A 21401-nucleotide genomic window follows, 5' to 3' on the forward strand; every position below is an offset into this window, starting at 1 on the left:
TTTTACAAGCGTTGACGAAGAAAACAAAAACAAGATTGCTTAAGTAAAGAAATTTAGTATAACAGCGACACAAACATTATTTAATGATTATTCTTATAGTAATTAAAAACATTTAATACAGTGAGTTATATATTCTTAAACAAGTGTTCGGAAAACATGTATCAGCAAAGGTATTATATTACAATGTTAATTAACAATACACTGTTTATTGTATTTTTAAAATATATTTTACTATAAAATAAATTCATATAAAATTTATGTAAAAAGTCACATAAATCTCACTAATTAGTAAAGAAAAGCGTGTTAAAAAAGTGGATTACTGCTTTGGTCAACGGTATAAATTGAAATCTGAAAGGGTAATAAAAAAACATAACAGCAATTGTTTTTCATTTTGTTCGCAGATCGTTTGTCTTTACAGATTTTTTTACTTTCTCTGTCATACGCAGAAGAGAGAAAAAGAGAAAAATTTATTTTTGATTTAATTTTTTTATGTTTACTTATATAGTTCACAGAGACAGAGCTGAGAGAAGAAGGGGGCAGAGTAGGGTTTTAATCTTTACTAATCTTTTCCCTCTGAACTCTCAAACAATCGAAGTGTGAGAAAAACACACACAGCCAAAATCACAAACCCTTCTTCTTTCAATTTTCGTTCTCACTAACCCTAGCTTCCCTCAACCCTCCCTTTGAAACCCTAGCTTCAGAACCATGCTTCATTTATGCTGAATTCGCCATCATGCTGTTGCCATTTCAGTCCACAGTAGTCAAGTAAGTGCAACTTCTATTCATTCTCTTACTGCATTCCGAAGCCCTCGTCTTTCGCATGCATAATCGAATTCAATCATCACTGTTGTTTCTAATTCACACAGGTGCATGCGCTTCGTTTGAGAGGAGGAGGAGGAAGAGAGAGAGCCATGGACCGTGGGGTTCTCCTCGCTTGCGTGATTTGTGGAGCCCTCTTTTCGGTTTTGGGGTTGGCTTCCTTCTTCATACTCTGGTTTGTGAACTGGAGGCCCTGGCGAATTTATAGGTATCCCTTTGAGATTTTCTGTTTATCCATTTGGACTTGGTGCTTTGCTTTTATAGTTTTTGAGCTCAAATTGGCTACCTGCTGTTAATTGATGTGTTATATGGTTGCTGTTAAAATGATACTTGAATTAAAATAATCGACATTTACTGGCATTGATTGCTGTGTGGTGTGCTTAGTGAAATACATAGCTGCATTTGTTCAAAAAATGTATCAGTTTGTGAATTAAGTGTAAATTGTTAAGGTACTTTTTAGTTTCTTGTGGTGTTCTGCTAAGTGTAGTCGTTTGGTGCCGATTTCAAGCCGTTTTCAAACCATGTGAGCCGGTAGCATAGAAATTCCATACATGGAAATTGCTGGCGTGTCATGAGTTTGATGCTTCCTGATCCCTAGTGCTTTGATGTCTTTTGCTTTATGCTTTTTTTAAGTGCCGATTTCAAGCCGTTTTCAAACCGTGTGAGCCGGTTGCAAAGAAATTCCATACCGTTAGCATAGAAATTCCATACATGGAAATTGCTAGCGTGTCATGAGCTTGATGCTTCCTGATCCCTAGTGCTTTGATGTCTTTTGCTTTATGCTTTTTTTAAGTGCCGATTTCAAGCCGTTTTCAAACCGTGTGAGCCGGTTGCAAAGAAATTCCATACCGTTAGCATAGAAATTCCATACATGGAAATTGCTTGCGTGTCATGAGCTTGATGCTTCCTGATCCCTAGTGCTTTGATGTCTTTTGCTTTATGCTTTTTTTAAGTGCCGATTTCACCGTGTGAGCCGGTAGCATAGAAATTCCATACATGGAAATTGCTGGCGTGTCATGAGCTTGATGCTTCCTGATCCCTAGTGCTTCGATGTCTTTTGCTTTATGCTTTTTTTAAGTGATTTTGTCGGGTTGCGTATGAAGTTGCGTGTCGGTTTCTAGGAGTGTTGACCAGATGGATGCCAAATGTAAGATGAGAAGCCTAGCCTTTAAATGTTCAATGCAATATTTTTGGACTTCTTAGAAAATAACCTGTTGTATCTATCGATGTCTTGTGCTAAAATGGATACTTATCTGAATTTCCCACTGCTTCATAGTAGAAGAAAAAAGACTATCCAAACAGTGTTATGGAAATTCCCAAGAAACTTATAGTTGTATATATTAGGTTTATAATTTTTTATGGTGGTTGGAATCTTATGTATCAATGGTCTGTTGAAATGATAGCCCTGATTAAGGAATATAATTGATGAAATATCATAGATTTCAGATTACACGCTTCTTTGTGGTCCACATATGACATATGTGATTTCTATTAATTATTACATAAATTCCGTTTCAATTTTGTTTCTGTTGATGTAACAAATCCATTCATTTGGCTGCCTGTGATTCAGTTTAGTTCTTGAAAATTAATTACCCAAAGATATGTGCCTTTTATGCCCCTGCTTCCTCTAAAGGTCAGCAATGATTCTTGCATTGGTTTTGGAAGGTTTACTGAACAGGGTATATAGAGGCCTCTCTCCGCTTGTTGTTTCTCTTCCACTCAGAGTTCTATCCAATACTTATTTAATGCATGCTTGGTAACGATTATTTTGGTGGAAGTAATTGGTTATTTTTCAAAAGTCCCTGAGAAAGTTGCCAAAAACAAATTTCTTAAAAAAAAAGGCTGAACCAAACACCTTTAGAGCATGTTTGAAAACAGTTAAATTTTAAGAAATAATTGTTCATTTTTCAAAAGCTCTCTCACAAAGCTGATAAATATAAGCTATTACTTCTTCAAAATAAATTAAACCAAACTTGCACTCAATGTCCAAATTTTCTTGGCCTATTCACTTCTTTTTGGGAGTGTAAGGCTCAGCTTGACAATAAGGTGGCTGCCTCACGATACCAAGTCATGGTTTAAGTCAAGGAAACAACCTGTCCACTGACAGAGGTAAGATTGCGTAGATCAGACCCTCCTCATAACCTACAATGGTAGCTGCTTGTACATTAGGCTGCTCTTTTACTTATTTAGGATTCTGAATGATATAGGAATTTATTCACTTAGTTAGGATTCTGAATGATGTAGGATTTTGATCCTTCATTTAATTCTTTTATTTTTTCTTTGTTTGGATAAGACTGAAATCCATTAAGGATCAAGTGCAAATCAAGAGGATTAGCAGTTGTCCTAAACTAGCCATAACAGTGGCAACTGAAAGAAACAAGAAAATGCACCAATTCAAATAACTAAGATATAAAACCATTTATGAGCATTCATCAAATTGCTTAATCTTTTGAGGGATTTGATCCTTAATATGATATTAGAGCATCTATGACCAAATTGAGGATTAATATAATTGAATTCACAGTTGTCAATAGTGCGCAATAGGAGCAGTGTGTGGCAGAGAGGCCGTTGGCTGCCTCGGATCTAGCATAGTAGAGCGTTTTGCTGTTGCAGTCATCACAGCTGTATTTGTGGCCACAGGAAAAGATATCAACTTTCCTTTTCTACCCTCTAAATGAAGCAATTTTTGGGCTTTTTAAGGGTAAAAAAGACTTCTAATCTTTTAGAAATAAGCTGAACATTCCTTTTTGCCCCTAAAATGATACATTCTTGAGGTTTTTTTAAGGGTAAAATAGTCTTCTTAGTTTTCAAACCTAACCTCACTTTTCCCCATGTTTTTCTTCTTCCTTTCTCTGTTCGACATCCCCTCCTCTCATCTCTATTGCTGTTCTGCTTTGCAACTAGAGACACTTGAGGAAACCCCACTTTATAGTTATTAATGGATTCAGTAAGGAATCAAGTGTTAACATAAAATATAATATAGATTTCAAATTTTCTATGATGAGAAGTACCTGTCTTGATATCTAGGATTTGAGCTACTTTATTTGAATGGAGTCTCTATTCCTGTTCCCAAAATTGGATAATTGTACTTCATCTTTTGATGTGATCTGTTATGATTGTTTTTTAAAATGTGTTGCACCCTTAGTGATAGCTACTGGATTGTTGAGCAATAAATAATATTTACTATGGTCTTCTTTACTGCTTTTCAAGAACAAATAAGGGTGAGTTTTGCTACATCGATGACTCTTTCCATGTCATCTTGTAACATATGTTTTGAGAAGAAATACAAGTTGTTTTTATGCTGCTTTTGTCATGCAATTTAAGCACTCTAATTTCTGGCCTTGTTTTGGGCTTTACATTTATATTTTTATCTATTTGTGGATCTTTACACACATATATATACACATATATATTCTATTTCCAGTTGGATCTTTGCTCGGAAATGGCCAAATATCTTGCAAGGTCCTCAACTCCATTTGCTTTGTGGTTTCCTGAATCTTTCTGCATGGGTGGTTGTTATTTCTCCAATTCTGGTGGTTATTGTTTGGGGCTCCTGGTTGATTGTAATATTGGGTCGAGACTTGATTGGTTTGGCGGTAATAATGGCTGGCACTGCTCTTCTACTGGCATTTTATTCAATTATGCTCTGGTGGAGAACACAGTGGCAAAGCTCAAGTACGTATTTTCTGGCCTATTTGTTGTTTAACAAAAATTTTTGTTTGCCATTTGGATTTTGCACTCCTAGCTTATATTTCCTTACATTTTTTCTTGTACACGATGTGGGGCTTCTGTTCCTACTTCTTCATTTCCCATCAGCAGTGAAATAAGTTGCTTATAAATAGGAATTATGTTACATATAATGGAACAAGCCACAGAACATGTTATCTGGTTAGGTCTTTGATCAAAGCTATTGATGCATATATTGCTCATAACTTTTTTGTTCTCAATGTTACTTTTTTGGGTGCCAAAGTTTTTGCAAAAACCTAGAAGGTGAATTGATATCACCAAGGAACAGTGATGATGTACAGATTAGTTGTGAAAGTATATTTATACCTGGTTTTATGTAAAGATATAGTATGTTTTGGCATCTTATGTGGTTTATTAAGTTTGATTTTCATGTTGGCAGTTGTTACAATTGTTATAGCTAATATTCTCATTTTTCTTTGACAGGGGCTGTTGCTATCCTGCTTCTTTTGGCTGTCGCTCTACTCTGTGCATATGAACTTTGTGCAGTATATGTTACAACTGGATCACGGGCATCTGACCGTTATTCTCCTTCTGGTTTCTTTTTTGGAGTCTCTGCAATTGCTTTAGCAATCAACATGTTGTTTATTTGCAGAATGGTGTTTAATGGTATGCTTTTGAATCACTTAGTTCAGTTGCAAATTGCTACTCCAGATTATTATTAAAGGTTAAGTTATATTTTTGCTTGTTATACATGATAGTCATTTTCAATGTTGTCCTTGTATGATAAATTTTTTCAATTAGTTTCTATACATACAGTCCTTTTCAAACTTGCGCCCCCCCCCCCCCCCCCCCCCCCAACACACACACCAACAACAGTTGTTGATATTATAATAGTGTGGTATTGAAATTGAGTTATCCTAAAATATAAGGATCAATTTAAAAAATGACAACATAGTGACCAAAAATATAGTATATGGGGTCCCTATATTCCAAACACATTGGCTGTGCTATAACTCCAATAAATAATATTATATAATAGATGGTTTCATGTTGGACTTACGGGCAACTACTATTTGCTTGATTCTCTTTGTTTTGTTTTCTCGTTATTTAAATATTCTTATTACCATTATTCAAATTAGGGAATGGCTTGGATATGGATGAATATGTGCGAAGGGCATACAAATTTGCCTATTCTGATTGTATTGAAGTGGGTCCTGTGGCATGTTTACCTGAACCTCCAGACCCCAATGAGTTATATCCTCGGCAATCTAGAAGGTATGTTCTATTCTCACTGTTGACTATCCTAGTAGAGAGAAAATAATTGTAAGGTGTTCTTATGGCATTCAGTATTAGCTGTTAGTCAGACATACATTTATTTTTCTCTTATTCTTATCCCACTTTGTCATGTATTTCTTTAATGGGTCTAATTATCTTGTTTTGGTTGATTTGTTCCCTTTCTTCTGACATTGGCTGATTGATGAATCTCTAATATTGATGCTGCTCAAATATTTATGTGGGTATAGTGCTACTTTATTAAGCTTGCTTTTATTTTCTTATAGTTGTTGTTTGTCTTGATAGGGCTTCACATCTTGTACTGCTGTATCTTGGCTCACTATTTGTTCTGTTAGTATACTCCATCTTGTATGGTCTAACAGCAAAGGAGGAAAATTGGCTTGGAGCAATTACATCAGTTGCTGTTATTATTCTTGGTGATTTACTTAGCTCTTTCTGTTGTTAATTATATTCATTTTTTAATTTAAACAGAATAATTCTTGTGCACTTTTAGCTCGGTTCATTTGATTTGCTCTTTTTCTGTGCAATTGTCCTGTCCTGTAGACTGGAATTTGGGAGCTTGTCTGTATGGTTTTCAACTTCTTGATAGTCGTGTTGCAGCATTGTTTGTCGCTGGAACATCTCGGGTGTTTCTTATCTGTTTCGGAGTGCAATATTGGTTAGTGCCTTATTTTGAAAGTGGCTTTTTTTTTACCAGAACTGCATGTATTAATGGTTGTTGGCTTGTCTCTACTTTGCTCACAGGTATTTAGGGCACTGTATCAGCTATGCTGTAATGGCTTCTGTACTTTTAGGGGCTGCAGTATCTCGCCATTTATCAGCCACAAATCCATTGGCTGCAAGGAGAGATGCCTTACAAAGCACTGTACTTCGCCTCAGAGAAGGATTTCGTAGAAAGGAGCACAACAGTTCATCTAGCTTTTCTGAAGGCTGTGGCTCAAGTATGAAACGGAGTAGTAGTGTTGAAGCTGGTAATCTTGGTAATGCCATTGAAACTGGTAGGGGTATGACTGCAGGTGATGGGAGCAATTGGAATAATGTCCCATCTCAAACTGCTAGTTTGCCAGATGGAATCAACAGTGACAAAAGCATAGATAGTGGAAGGTCAAGTTTAGCATTACATAGTAGTTCCTGTCGCTCAGCTGTTCATGAGCCAGAAGTTGGAACATCATCGGATGATAGAAATTTGTATCACAATAATTCATTGGTGGTTTGTTCTAGTATTGGTCTTGATAGTCAAGGGAATGACTCGAGTGCATCAAACTCTGCAAATCAGCAAACATTGGATTTGAATTTGGCTCTTGCTTTCCAAGAAAGGTTGAATGACCCCAGGATTGCAACTATGCTGAAAAGAAGGGCAAGACAGGGTGATCGAGAACTTAGTAGTTTATTACAGGATAAAGGACTGGATCCAAATTTTGCTATGATGTTAAAAGAGAAAAGCTTAGAATTAGATCCAACCATCCTGGCATTGTTGCAAAGGAGTAGCCTGGATGCAGATAGATATCATAATGAAAATACTGATAATACCAGTGTTGACAATGCCATGCCTAATCAAATTTCATTATCTGAAGAACTGAGGCTACAAGGGCTTGAAAAGTGGCTTCAGTTGTGCAGACTTGTATTGCATCACATTATGGGTACTCCAGAACGAGCATGGGTTCTGTTTAGTTTTATTTTCATAGTTGAAACCATCATTGTTGCTATATTTCGTCCAAAAACAATCAAGATTATTAATGCAACACACCAGCAGGTGAGTGCTTAGTCTCTTCCCAGATTATTTCGAGTTTGTTTTGGGGCGATTATTTAAATATATGCAAACTTGTATATGGAAGCCTATTATCTGTATTTCATTTGTTTGATCTTGGGATGGTGATTGTTTAAATTTAATTGTCAATGTTACAATACTCATCTTGATATTTTCTGAACCTTTATTGCATGTAGTTTGAGTTTGGCTTGGCAGTGCTCCTGTTGTCTCCTGTCATATGTTCAATTATGGCTTTCCTTCGATCACTTACCGCAGAAGAAATGACCATGACATCAAAGCCAAGGAAGGTACTGATACTGGCTATTTTTGGATTAAGAATTCTAAATTCTTCTACTGAAATGGATGGACTAAATCATTAAGTTTTTAGCTTGCTGAGCTACTAATGTTTGTTTTGTCTACTTGGCTAATGGTGGTGATTTGAGATATTGACCAACTGAGCAAGCCTTTTTGTGATGCGTGGAGTTGGGCAAACCACAATCCATGATATGAGATTTGAGAACCTTAAATCCCTATATCCGCATTGTCTTAGCCTCTTTGAATCACTTGACCTTCCTGTTTTCTCTTAGAGTTGACCCCTCTCTTGGTCACTCTTGAGTCTTGACTTGTGTCTCTCTCAGTCCTCATCAACCTCTACAACTCTACCTCAAGACTCAGATCACTTTGATCTGGCAAAGTTTTTTTTTTTTTTTTTTTTGGTTTCTTAAACCCATGATTTGGGCTTTTTTTGGGTCTATCTTGAAATGCAAAGGTCTCCTGAATCTTTGGCTTCTCCTTCCTTTTTCTCGTGTTTTTTTTTCTATAATTGCTATATAATATTAAATAGACATTGAGTTATTAACTATTATAACTATAACATAAATATTTATTTTTTCTTAGTTGAATTTTAGCAGTACAATTATGTGTATTATTCAATTATATCATCATTTTTTTTATGTTAAATTAGACTTTTTAATTGTTGGTAGGATATTACATTTTTTCACACAATTTATGATCATCAATTTACTATCTACTCAATCCTGAATAGGATTTTGATTTTGATAACCTTGCATCTAGATTTTTTTACTTGGACTTGAGTTGGAATTCAATTGTATGTTTTCCCAACTTGTCAGAGTTGTCAGTCACCCATCTCATGAAGATTAGCAGTTCGTAAGAGTTCATGTCCCAGTTGATCCCACTAACTTGCTATGTGCTGTGAAATTGGGATTGTGAGCCTCCATGAAAATTTTAGGATTCATTGAGGCTACAAGTAGAAGTGTTTGACATCCTTCCTAGGGAGTGATTTTTACTACAATTATTGTATAGTTAACTAGAATGAGGGATTTCTTTTAGCCCTTGTGTTGTTTTTGCAGGTTCATCAAATATTATATTTGCCTGGTTATATATGTCTGTTGTGTACTCTGTTACCTTTTGTTTCAGTGAATGCACACTATTTTAGGATGATATGCAATGAAGTACTTGTTTGAAGTTTAAATGAATAACTAATAATATGTGTATGTGTCTCTCCATTATTCACTGTCTTCAGTATGGTTTTATTGCCTGGCTACTCAGCACTTGTGTTGGATTGTTGCTCTCCTTTTTGAGGTAAGGCCTTCTATTCCTACAAGCTTTAATTTGTGACCAAATTTCTACTGCAGTTTTTATGATTATTTTTTTATTCTTATGATTGCAATTGAATACTTAACTGTGTATTCACTACATACATAACTGCTTGTTATTGTCATATGAAAAGTGGTGCACAAGTTGGTTTGGGGAGATTTGCACTTCAAATGTATGGAATTTGTAGTCTCCGGTTGGTTTAGTGGATTTTGTAATAAGGTTTATGAATGGTCAAGAGTGATTTTCTCATCATTGTGGTCTCTCTTGGCTTTGTGTTCTTTCATGTCTTGGATATTTTCAAGGTGACTGTTTTCAAGTTTTAAGTACTCGAATGGCTTGATTGTGTTTGATGCTTTCTTTTCCTGTTTTACTTATCTGGGTTGATGCATGCCTGTTGCCAATATTATCAATTAGCGGACCAACCAAGGATGAGTATGACAATCTGATTATAGACTGATGGTGGTCCAAAATGATTTAAGTCATGGTTGTCAATCTTTAATAGCAGTGTAACACTACGCACAGATAATGAAGACAATGGAAAAAAAATATGTAACATTACATACATATAAATAAAAAATTACCTAAATTAAAGACATCACCATTAATTATAGGTTACAGTCTAGACAGTCACCATCAATCTAAGGTATAATTAACAAGTAAATAAAAACAAGTTCCAGTTAGTTTATTGCTAGTCAGGCCACCATGTAATACAGTTCATTTGATGGCATTGTTTGGCTTCTTGCATATGAATGCCTTTTCTCCACCATCATAAGTGCTTATGCCTTTGTTTGCATTATATAAATTGTTCTTTGTATAATTTGTGCAGCAAATCATCTGTTCTCCTTGGTTTATCTTTGACTGTGCCACTAATGGTGGCATGCCTTTCTGTTGCCATTCCCATATGGATTTGTAATGGTTACCAATTTTGGGTTCCCCGTGTAAATTGTACTGGAAGTGCTGGAAATGATCGAATTCCTCGCACAAAGGAGGTTAGTTCCCTACTTATTATAAGGGTATTACAATTCTATATTTTCTGGTGTCTCTTAGCTTCATCACTTTGTTTTCCATTTTAAAATGACATATGTACCTAATTATTATTGCCAGTTGTATATGTTCTATAATCATTATGCATTTCCTTCTTGTTTGGATCTGCCCTTTTTTTAATGTATTATCGTTATTTTTTCCTCCTGTTTTTCTTATTATGCCAGTCTTTTAACTTGAAGGATTCTTTTCCCTTTTGGGGAGACACAGAAAAATCTCTCTGTTTTGCTCAAGATAAATGCACAATCACTTGTATTGAATTTCTATTAGGTAAATGGTGCTAGGTCCTTCAACTGTTTAGTTAATATTCCACATCGTGTATTTCTAGTAATATTGCTTCTTCCTTGACATTAGCCTGAGGGAGAGTGTTAGAATGCGTCAAAATATCTTTGATGTATCTAGATCATCATCAAATCTCTTTAGAATTAAAATATTTTGCTGAATCTGTTAGTCTTTTAATTGAGCAATAAGATGCTAGTGTACAATTTTTGTGAAATAATTAAAAAGTCGTTTCTAGAATATCATGTTTTTAAGTGCCAAATAATTTAAATTCAACTATCAAAATAATCCAATCAACAAGACAAAATAAAGAAATATAGAAAAGATGAAAATAATGACTTAATAACTTGATTAAGTGAATTGAAATAATTCAAATTCTAATAAGCTTCTAGGAATTATAGTTTGATTACGGATAAGAATTGGGAACTTATCAAAATAGACCCTTTTTAGTTGTTGATTTATCTTGAATGTGAATTACTTTAAGGTGATTATCGTTCTCTTTTAGAAAATAATAATGTATTTAGTTAGATTAATTTCTACTTTTGTGATAGTTATATTTAATCAAATTCATTAAAGCTAGGGGGTTTGATGATTCTTTAAGAAACTTAGTTTACTTTTGTGATTTAGAATCTCAAATTTAACTTCGTAGTTTACAAAGTCAACGTTCTCTTTCAGCTCTTCTCTTAACATCTACTATTATGCATAAGTTTATGATCTTATGTTTACCTTAAATTTCCTTGTCCATCCATAAGTTTGTTTTGTTTCCTTTTACAGGGTATAGTTCTTATTATTTGTATGTCAGTTTTTGTTGGATCTGTACTGGCTTTGGGAGCAATTGCTTCTTCAAAGCCTTTAGATGATTTAAGATACAAGGGATGGAATGGTGATCAGAAAAGCTTGGTCTCCCCTTACACATCGTCTATTTTTCTTGGCTGGGCAATGGCATCTGCCATTGGGTTAGTTGTTACTGGTGTGCTTCCTATAATTTCATGGTTTGCAACATATCGGTTCTCCCTTTCCTCTGCTATCTTTATTGGACTATTTGCAGGTATCTTCTCATTTTGTGTATGTTCTCACTTAGACATGCACACATGTACTCGAGTATATTTATTGCTTTTCTTGCTACCGATATCTGAATTTCTTTAAACTATTTTTCTGGCTGCAGTTATCCTTGTAGCATTTTGTGGTGTGTCTTATTTAGAAGTTATCAAATCTCGGGATAACCAAGTTCCAACAAAGGGTGATTTCTTAGCTGCTTTACTTCCTTTAGTCTGCATTCCAGCATTGCTGTCACTTTGCTGTGGATTACTTAAGTGGTAGGTAAAACTTGTTTGGATTATCAATTTATCTTTATGGTAAACTGACATAACTGTTACTTGGCTGTCTGATAGGTATCTGATCTTTTTAAAATGTCTATTTGTAGGAAGGATGATGATTGGAAGCTTTCTCGTGGTGTATATATTTTTGTTGTAATTGGTCTTTTACTTCTGCTTGGTGCTATTTCAGCTTTGATAGTTGTTGTCAAGCCTTGGACTGTAAGTGCAATTCACTTCATTGTGTTGAATTTAATCTCTTTGACTGTAACTGTGTACTTATCTCATTCCTGCTCCCCTGTCAAACCTTTTGGCTGAACTTCTTTCCCATTACTGCAGATAGGGGTAGCATTTCTCTTGGTTCTTCTCCTTATGGTATTAGCAATTGGTGCCATTCATCACTGGGCGTCAAACAATTTTTATTTGAGCCGGACACAGATGATCTTTGTTTGCTTCCTTGCCTTTTTGTTGGCTTTGGCAGCATTTCTTGTTGGATGGTTTGAAGGTGCTAGCCAAATCCATTATATTGGCATTGATGTGCATATCTTGACTAGGAAGTGGCTGATATATTAACATTATCTATTATTCTCTCTTTTTTGCAGATAAACCATTTGTTGGAGCATCGGTTGGTTATTTTTCATTTCTTTTTCTTCTTGCTGGACGGGCATTGACAGTGAGTTATTCATTCTGATTTACAATCTTTTAAAACTAGCATTTTGTTGTATCTTGAATGCATTAAAGCTTCATCTTTGTTTTGCTCAAACGTTTTATTCCTTTACCTTTTTATCTATTCCTTAGGTTCTACTTTCAAATCCCATTGTTGTATATTCACCTCGAGTTTTGCCAGTGTATGTATATGATGCTCATGCAGATTGTGGAAAGAATGTCAGGTTTATCCATACACTAAACTTGATTATGAATCTTTTTAAATATGTTGATTAATTATTTCTTTGAATTTATATGTTATCTGATTTAATACTTTATGTTTTCATTGCTTGTATCTGCTATTTACAGTGTGGCCTTTCTCATGCTGTATGGGATTGCCCTGGCAACTGAAGGATGGGGGGTTGTTGCAAGTTTAAAGATTTATCCACCCTTTGCTGGTGCAGCTGTATCAGCAATTACACTTGTTGTCTCGTTTGGGTTTGCTGTATCTCGTCCTTGCCTAACTCTTAAGGTTTGTGAAGTAATTGTGACCAAATTGGATTTAATTTTTAAGCTACTTCAAAATTCTAATGATTGGACTTATTATTTACATTGAAATCTGTCTTAAGAAAATGGCTTGTAATAATGTGTCAACTTAATTCTTAAGAAAATGCCTTCTAATGGAAGATCTAAGTGCTATCTGTTCTATAATTTATAGATGATTGAAGATGCTGTACATTTCCTCAGTAAGGAGACTGTTATTCAAGCAATTGCTAGATCAGCTACAAAGGTGTGTAGATTCACTGATGAGATTGCAGGAACCTGTTGTACCGATTTTTTTTTTATTCTAGTGATCTTAGCATTGCTTGTAGTAGTAGGCCTTCTACTTTTACGGAAACAAATTTCTAGTTAAAATTTGTTTTACTGCTCTGCAGTTAATATTTCCATATATGCACGGAACTTTCCACCGATTATCATAAATTGATGTGACTGTATTTATTTTGAAGTACTTTGTACTCTGTCATCCTGAGTTTGGAGATATTTTTATTGTTTTTTCCTATAAATTTGGTTTTATCTTATGCATTATTATTGACATTGAGTATAATTATATGTGCTTTTGCTGTTTGAACTAATAGTCCATGTCTTGACTCCTAACATAATCTTTGCTAAACTATTGTGGTTTTCTTGAACAGTTTCAAAATTGCTTCATTATCACTTGATATGTTATGCTCATACATTGTTACCAGAATCTGTTACATCTGATTAAAAGCTAATTTTGTTACACAAGACTTGACAACAATGCTAGGTTCTGAATCAAAACTGTCAGTAGAAACATGAGAGCTTTTTTCCGAGTTCATTGTGTGAATTGAATTATAGAATATGCTGAAAAACTTTACAAGTATCTCTGTCTTCTGTCATTTTCTCAGTTGAACTGCAACTCCTATCTCTTTGAAATATAGGTTATCTGCCCTTGTAGTTGAAGCAGAAACTTGTCAATGAAATAAGGTTTCTTTAAACAATCAGTCTGTGTTTCATTTTTTTGCGCATGCATATTTACTTTGAAAAAAAATTAGGAATATCTCTTTCAATACCTTGACCCAACTAACCTCTATACTTATGAAGTCATTATTTACTTGAATTGTGCTCTGTGATCTTGATACTCACATTTTAAAATTTGTTTTAATGAATCTGTTCACCTTTTATTTGTTTGTTGATTACTTTATTCAATGTTATTGTTGGGAAAAAAAAACTTACCTTTCCATGTGTCAATGTTATTCAGCTTGAAGTTAATGTTATTTATTGCATTTCAGACCAGAAATGCATTATCTGGAACTTACTCAGCACCACAGAGGTCGGCTAGTTCTGCTGCACTTTTGATTGGAGATCCTACCATTATGCGTGATAGGGCAGGAAATTTTGTGCTTCCCAGAGCTGATGTCATGAAATTGAGAGACCGTTTGAGAAATGAAGAATTAGTTGCAGGTTCATTCTTTAGTAGATTAAGATATCAAAGGGCATTTCGGCATGAGCCAACCAGTGATGTAGATCATAGAAGAGTAATGTGTGCTCATGCTCGAATCCTGGCTCTAGAAGAGGCCATTGATACTGAGTGGGTGTACATGTGGGACAAGTTTGGTGGTTATTTACTCTTGTTGCTTGGTTTGACATCTAAGGCAGAACGAGCACAGGTAAAAAGACAGTCAGAGCTGCTTTGCATGTAATGTATGATATGTTGTTTTTTCATGTGACAATGATAATCCATTTTCTCTTGTAGGATGAAGTTCGTTTGAGACTTTTTCTTGATAGCATTGGATTTTCTGACCTAAGTGCTAAGAAAATAAAGAAGTGGATGCCAGAAGATCACCGACAATTTGAAATCATTCAGGAGAGGTATTATCCTGAATATCTGATATTAGTATTTAAAATGTGTGTAGTATATTTTCCACGGTTTTGTTTTAAATGCTATTTTTTTTTTAATGAATTTTCTAGTTACATAAGAGAAAAGGAGATGGAAGAAGAAATCTTCATGCAGAGGCGTGAAGAGGAGGGGAGAGGCAAAGAAAGGAGGAAGGCTCTACTTGAAAAAGAGGAACGCAAATGGAAGGAGATAGAAGCTTCTCTGCTCTCCTCCATTCCTAATGCTAGCAGCAGAGAGGCTGCTGCCATGGCAGCAGCAGTACGTGCTGTTGGAGGTGATTCAGTTCTAGATGATTCTTTTGCTCGAGAGAGGGTTTCAAGCATTGCACGTAGAATACGTGCTTCACAGTTATCTCGGCGTGCACTTCAGGTTTATTAACTGTCTTTGATATTATTTCTAAATTTGGACAGCTATTGGTTGGATAAGTTTTCAGTTTTTCTGACAGCCTATTTAGTTTAGTGGAGGTATTTCAGTGGGAATAGAAAAAGAATCAGCAAAAAAATGCAATGGAATGGTCATTCGTTTTATCTATCATCTGTTATGTATTTGATGGAATGATTTCCATTCTGAGTTTTCGTTTTCAAGAATTAGCAGGATTGTAATGGAAAAAGTGTTATAAAGTAAATTTTTTGCCTATAGTTTTTGATGATTTGTAAAAGCTGATGTTATTTTATTGGAATTATTGTTTAAACAAAATATATTCATTTGATGAAATTTAAATTTCTAGTATTGCTTTCTAAGTTAAAAATATATTTGAAGCACGTGTTTGTAAAAAATAAGTTTCTTAATTTTATAATATAGTGTTCTTTTTCAGACATATGTTTTTAAATACATCATTTTATTTATTAAAGCAAATTTATTCATGTCCAAAGTATTCAGTAAACTTCTGATTCACTGCATGCTCATTCCATTCCACTATCCCGTTTCAGCTAGCTGATTTTTTCCTAAAAATATCATCTATTGGCTATTTATATAATTTCTGCACTGCTCACCTTTATGTTTGACTGATGGATTAGTCACTGAAAATAAGGAAGGGATATTATTTTTTTGATTGATGTTTATATAATAATTCATCACCAAAGTCTAAAATTTTTATTTATTTTTTATTTGACTCAACTTGTGGTGTCATATTTTAACTAATTAGGATAACTCTCCCGGAGATTACTGAATGTTGCTCTGACATGTTACTAAAAGAAATGGGTTTTTTTTTCCGATTGATAATTATATAACTATCCATTAACAAAGTCTACAATTTTTATTTTCCTTATTTGACTATTTAGTTTTTGACTGAGTCTTGTGGCATTGTGTGATCCATGTAACTAACATCATCTAATGGGATAAGGCTATTGTTGTTGTTGACTGCACTTGTCTATCGTATTTTAATTAATAAGAATAACTCTTCTGGAGATTTCTTAGTTTATGTTGTCCTGACATGAGTGACCTTTTGGTTTGGTATCTTTGACAGACAGGAGTGGCAGGTGCCATATGTGTTCTTGATGATGAGCCAACAGCCAGTGGCAGGCATTGTGGTCAAATTGATTCTAGTCTATGTCTAAGTCAAAAAGTTACTTTCTCCATTGCATTGATGATTCAACCTGAGTCTGGTCCTGTTTGTCTGTTGGGCACTGAGTTTCAGAAGAAGATTTGCTGGGAAATTCTTGTGGCTGGATCTGAACAAGGTATTGAGGCTGGACAAGTTGGGCTTAGATTGATTACTAAAGGTGATAGGCAAACAACTGTAGCAAAAGAGTGGAGTATCAGTGCAACTAGTATTGCAGACGGAAGGTTGGTCTTTCTCTTTATTTTATGTATCTTATGTTTATTTTCAAATATTTATCAGAAATGTTTAGTTTAACATTTTGTTATTCTAATTTTATCCAAAAGCATTTTGTAATTATATAGTTTCAGTCTTTCTTATTACTTGTTTTGCAATTCTTCCCTCCAGATTAAGTTTTACAATTTTATCAATAATTAAGTATTCAAAAGTCAAAATTTCATTCTCTCTGCCAGATTGCTTGGGATGCTTAAGATAACTAGGTTTACATTTAAAGACTGTTAGCAGTTAGCTCTGACATTTACTATTTTGGTGTTGTAAATTTGCAACTTCGAACAGTATTTAATACATGGGATTTTTAAGGAACAAAATATTTATATGATTTGTGCTTGTCATGGTATATTTGGATGTCTAGACCATGTCATTTCAATGCACAGCTTGTGTACTTTCTAACATCTGTGTAAATAAATACCTTGCAGGTGGCATATTGTGACAATGACAATTGATGCTGATTTAGGTGAAGCAACATGTTATTTAGATGGTGGATTTGATGGCTACCAGAATGGATTACCACTGTGTGTGGGTAGCAGCATTTGGGAACAGGGGACGGAAGTGTGGATTGGTGTTAGACCACCAACAGATGTTGATGCTTTCGGTAGGTCAGACAGTGAAGGAGTTGAATCTAAGATGCATATTATGGATGCTTTTATCTGGGGAAGGTGCTTAACTGATGATGAGGTTTCTGCTCTCTATACCTCAATGGCTTCAGCAGACTTTGGTGCACTTGATTTCCCTGAAGATAATTGGCAGTGGGCTGATTCACCCTCTAGGGTATGCTGCTGCTTATTCCTTTCCTGCCTCTCCCTTTTTGTATGGAACAAATTGTATAAATACAGAAACAAAACAAGATGTTCTCCTAATACTGTTAAATGCTCTAACATATAGCACATGTTCTTATCATGCTTTACCGTTACTAAGCATCATACTATTCTGTCTCCTGTACCATTGAAAAGGTAAAAAATGCATAACAAATGGTGTTTTAGCTAGTATGTTTACTTTGTTTGCCTAATCTTTTTAATACATTTTGCACCTAGGTTGATGGTTGGGACAGTGATCCTGCTGATGTAGATCTGTATGACAGAGATGACGTAGATTGGGATGGACAGTATTCTAGTGGGAGGAAAAGAAGGTCAGAGCGAGAAGGCATGGTGGTGGACATCGATTCTTTTTCTAGGAAATATAGAAAACCTAGAATTGAAACACAAGAAGAGATTAATCAACGGATGCTATCTGTAGAATTAGCCATCAAAGAAGCTCTCTTTGCTAGAGGAGAGAGACGTTTTACTGATCAGGAATTTCCCCCGAATGATCACTCATTGTTTGTGGACCCTGCAAACCCCCCTTCAAAGTTACAGGTCCTTCTCTTTGTTATTAACTTCAATTTATTTTACTGTATTTTTTCTCTACAATCTTATTATTGTTTATATACAGGTTGTATCTGAGTGGTTGAGGCCTGGTGAAATTGCCAGACAGAATCATCTAGACTGTCATCCATGCTTATTTTCTGGAGCTCCAAATCCTTCAGATGTTTGTCAGGTCTCATGTTATACATCTCACTTGCAAGAATTTGGAAATAAATGCTTGTTCATTCCGATAGTATTTGGGTTTTGCAATTTATATAAATAGTTATGTGTACTGAGCAGGGCCGTTTAGGTGATTGTTGGTTCTTGAGTGCTGTTGCTGTTCTGACAGAGGTTTCACGCATATCAGAGGTAATAATCACTCCAGAATACAACGAGGAGGGAATTTATACCGTTCGCTTTTGTGTTCAGGTAATAAGCATATAAAAAGAGTTGAATCACATAAATGATTGACAATTGTTATGATGTGGTTAGATACTGGGACAGTAAATGGAGCAAAAATATAGAATCTGTATTGTTAAGCTCTTCCTTTGTAGACAATAGCTGCCTGAAAGGACAGAAAAAGAATGAATTATTTGTGTTCCATGGGCTGTGAGCCTGGTCTCTCCTCACAATACAACCTCAAATTCTCAAAAAAGACCCCTTCTCTTCTTTTCCTCTTTCTAGTTGCAAATTTATCTGATATGCTATATTTTTTGTATTATTTTGACATCTTAGTTATTTATCATATTTTGGTTCATGATATCTAGGGTGAGTGGATCCCTGTGGTTGTTGATGATTGGATTCCTTGTGAATTACCGGGTAAACCTGCATTTGCTACTAGTAAGAAGGGCTATGAACTTTGGGTCTCTATATTAGAGAAGGCATACGCCAAGTTGCATGGCTCTTATGAAGCACTAGAAGGGGGGCTTGTTCAGGATGCTCTGGTGGATCTTACTGGGGGTGCAGGGGAGGAAATTGACATGAGGAGCGGTGAAGCCCAGATTGACCTTGCGAGTGGTAGATTGTGGTCTCAATTATTACGCTTCAAACAAGAAGGTTTTCTTCTAGGTGCAGGAAGTCCTTCAGGTTCAGATGTGCACATCTCTTCTAGTGGCATTGTGCAAGGACATGCATACTCAATACTGCAGGTAATGGGGCAATGTTTTATATTCTATTATGTAATTGTTAGATATAAAACTTAAGCTTTTTGCTTTTAAGAGAGTTGCTCCTTGAAATGGAAACAAAGCCTCTTATGATCAAGTAGTCAGGACCTTTATTCTTGCTACCCTTATTTTCTTAATTGAAATAATAAAGTTGAATTGTATAACAAGGCAGTATATTTGTGCATTATTCACGTTTTAAGCCCAAAAGGCTCTTGTGTGAGTGTGTGTTTTTGCTGTATAGTCATGCATGACTTATGAGCCTTTCACGGCTTCACCCAACACAACTCAAGCCTTAAGGAGAGTTGGTCCTTGACAATCCTAATGATTTTTAATGGTCACTGGTCTCGTACAATTTTAGGTTAGAGAGGTGGATGGTCATAAACTTGTTCAGATCCGAAATCCATGGGCCAATGAAGTTGAGTGGAATGGTCCCTGGTCTGACTCATCGCCTGAATGGACAGATAGGATAAAGCACAAGTTGAAGCATGTTCCGCAGGTATTTGTTTAGGCTTTCCTGCTATGGATTAGTCCTTGACTCGTTATCATCTCTTTATGAATTATCAGAGTATTTGCACTCATCCAGTTTTATTAACATTTGTGACTCCCAAGTAACCAATTTTTTTTTTATTTTTTTCACTATTTGGACAGTCAAAAGATGGCATATTCTGGATGTCCTGGCAAGATTTTCAGATTCATTTTCGTTCAATATATATATGTCGTGTCTATCCCTCAGAGATGCGCCATTCTGTTCATGGTCAATGGCGTGGTTACAGTGCCGGGGGCTGTCAGGATTATGATACTTGGCATCAAAATCCACAGTTCAGACTGACTGCAACTGGGCAAGATGCATCATTTCCAATTCATGTATTCATTACCTTAACTCAGGTACAAATGGTATTTAGAATTTTAGATATTTAATAGTGCATTTATTGAAAATAACTTTTCCAGAAATTTCTTTAAAACTTCATTTCATCATATTTATAGGGCGTGGGGTTTTCAAGAACAACAGCTGGTTTCAGAAATTATCAATCCAGCCATGATTCACTGATGTTTTACATTGGAATGAGGATACTCAAAACTCGTGGCAGACGTGCTGCTTTCAATATATACCTACATGAGTCAGTTGGTGGAACAGATTATGTTAATTCTCGAGAAATATCATGTGAAATGGTTCTGGAACCTGAGCCAAAGGGATACACTATAGTTCCCACTACTATACACCCTGGGGAGGAAGCACCATTTGTACTTTCTGTTTTCACCAAGGCATCAATAACTCTGGAAGCTTTATAGTGCGGAAGCTTTATAGTGGCTAGGGATAGCTTACATGTTGTATCTTGTCCTCTTGATAAGTTTCTCTGGTTGGGTTCTCGGGGGAACATGTATTTGCACTGCTGAAGCCTTGCTTAGAACAATTGGGTAATTTTCTTTATTTAATCTCCCTTCTCTGCCCCAAAAACAGTCATATGGATTTGTTGCTCTTCTAAAGTAAGCGAATGTGTAAAGTGAGGAAGCACGGTTGCACGTACCGTTGATTTTGAGTTAAGTTTGCGAGGCACTTAAGTCAAATTAACGGTGAAGACATTCTTACCCTTTTACTTTACACACTTATTACTTTTAGAGGAGTCAAATCCTTTTCAGATGTGTGTCATCTAACATTGTTATTTATGTTTTCACAGCCTGTGATGATATAATTCTTTTAAAGATTGAGTTTCTTACATGGTTGGACAGCCTCACAGCATTGAGATACTATTCCTGGTGGCAATGATATGGCATTCTGTTCAAGAGATGAGGTAGAGCCTTGCATAAACACTTGGTCTTTCAATCTGATTGATTCATCATCATCTTGAACCATGCTTCTGCCAGCATTGAAGAGGGCTCTCGGGGTGTTTATTGTGTACATAAAAAGTGGTACTATAGGGGTATACTTGTAACCATTTAAGCAAAGTAGGAAAAGAAATAGCTGAAAATAAGTAGGAAATTACTAACACCTGGTTCGAATGGACGGAAGGAAGGTGGGGGATGGTATAGTAACAAGCATTGGGTGACTGATTGTAAATTCAGCTGCTGTTTTGACAATTGCAAAAATTTGTACAAACATCAACAATTATCGATTCCTATTATTTATTGACATTCGGGAAAATTTTGTACAAATGTTTTTCTAATCTAATTTCAAAATTTCTTAGGTTCTTTTTTCTTTCTTA

At 35.4% G+C, this 21401-nt stretch overlaps 1 protein-coding gene across 1 annotated transcript; it reads left to right on the top strand.

Moving 5' to 3' along the window:
* Positions 1–509: 509 nt before the first annotated feature.
* Positions 510–21386, top strand: LOC113857976 (calpain-type cysteine protease DEK1). Its single transcript, XM_027490342.1, has 32 exons — positions 510–765; positions 867–1027; positions 4244–4494; positions 4990–5172; positions 5646–5781; positions 6085–6215; positions 6343–6457; positions 6544–7552; positions 7744–7854; positions 9090–9148; positions 9990–10152; positions 11258–11531; positions 11649–11799; positions 11907–12018; positions 12136–12301; positions 12399–12469; positions 12595–12686; positions 12811–12973; positions 13160–13231; positions 14253–14630; positions 14717–14832; positions 14932–15229; positions 16326–16645; positions 17114–17465; positions 17729–18049; positions 18126–18230; positions 18338–18466; positions 18805–19185; positions 19559–19696; positions 19849–20085; positions 20185–20616; positions 20877–21386. Exons 2-31 carry the CDS (start codon positions 912–914, stop codon positions 20488–20490), a joined length of 6456 nt encoding a protein of 2151 aa, XP_027346143.1. The 5' UTR covers positions 510–765; positions 867–911; the 3' UTR covers positions 20491–20616; positions 20877–21386.
* Positions 21387–21401: the final 15 nt, after the last annotated feature.

Source organism: Abrus precatorius, unplaced genomic scaffold (genome assembly GCF_003935025.1).
Source record: "Abrus precatorius isolate BTA unplaced genomic scaffold, Abrus_2018 Scaffold2, whole genome shotgun sequence".
In the NCBI taxonomy this organism is placed as follows: Eukaryota; Viridiplantae; Streptophyta; class Magnoliopsida; order Fabales; family Fabaceae; genus Abrus; species Abrus precatorius.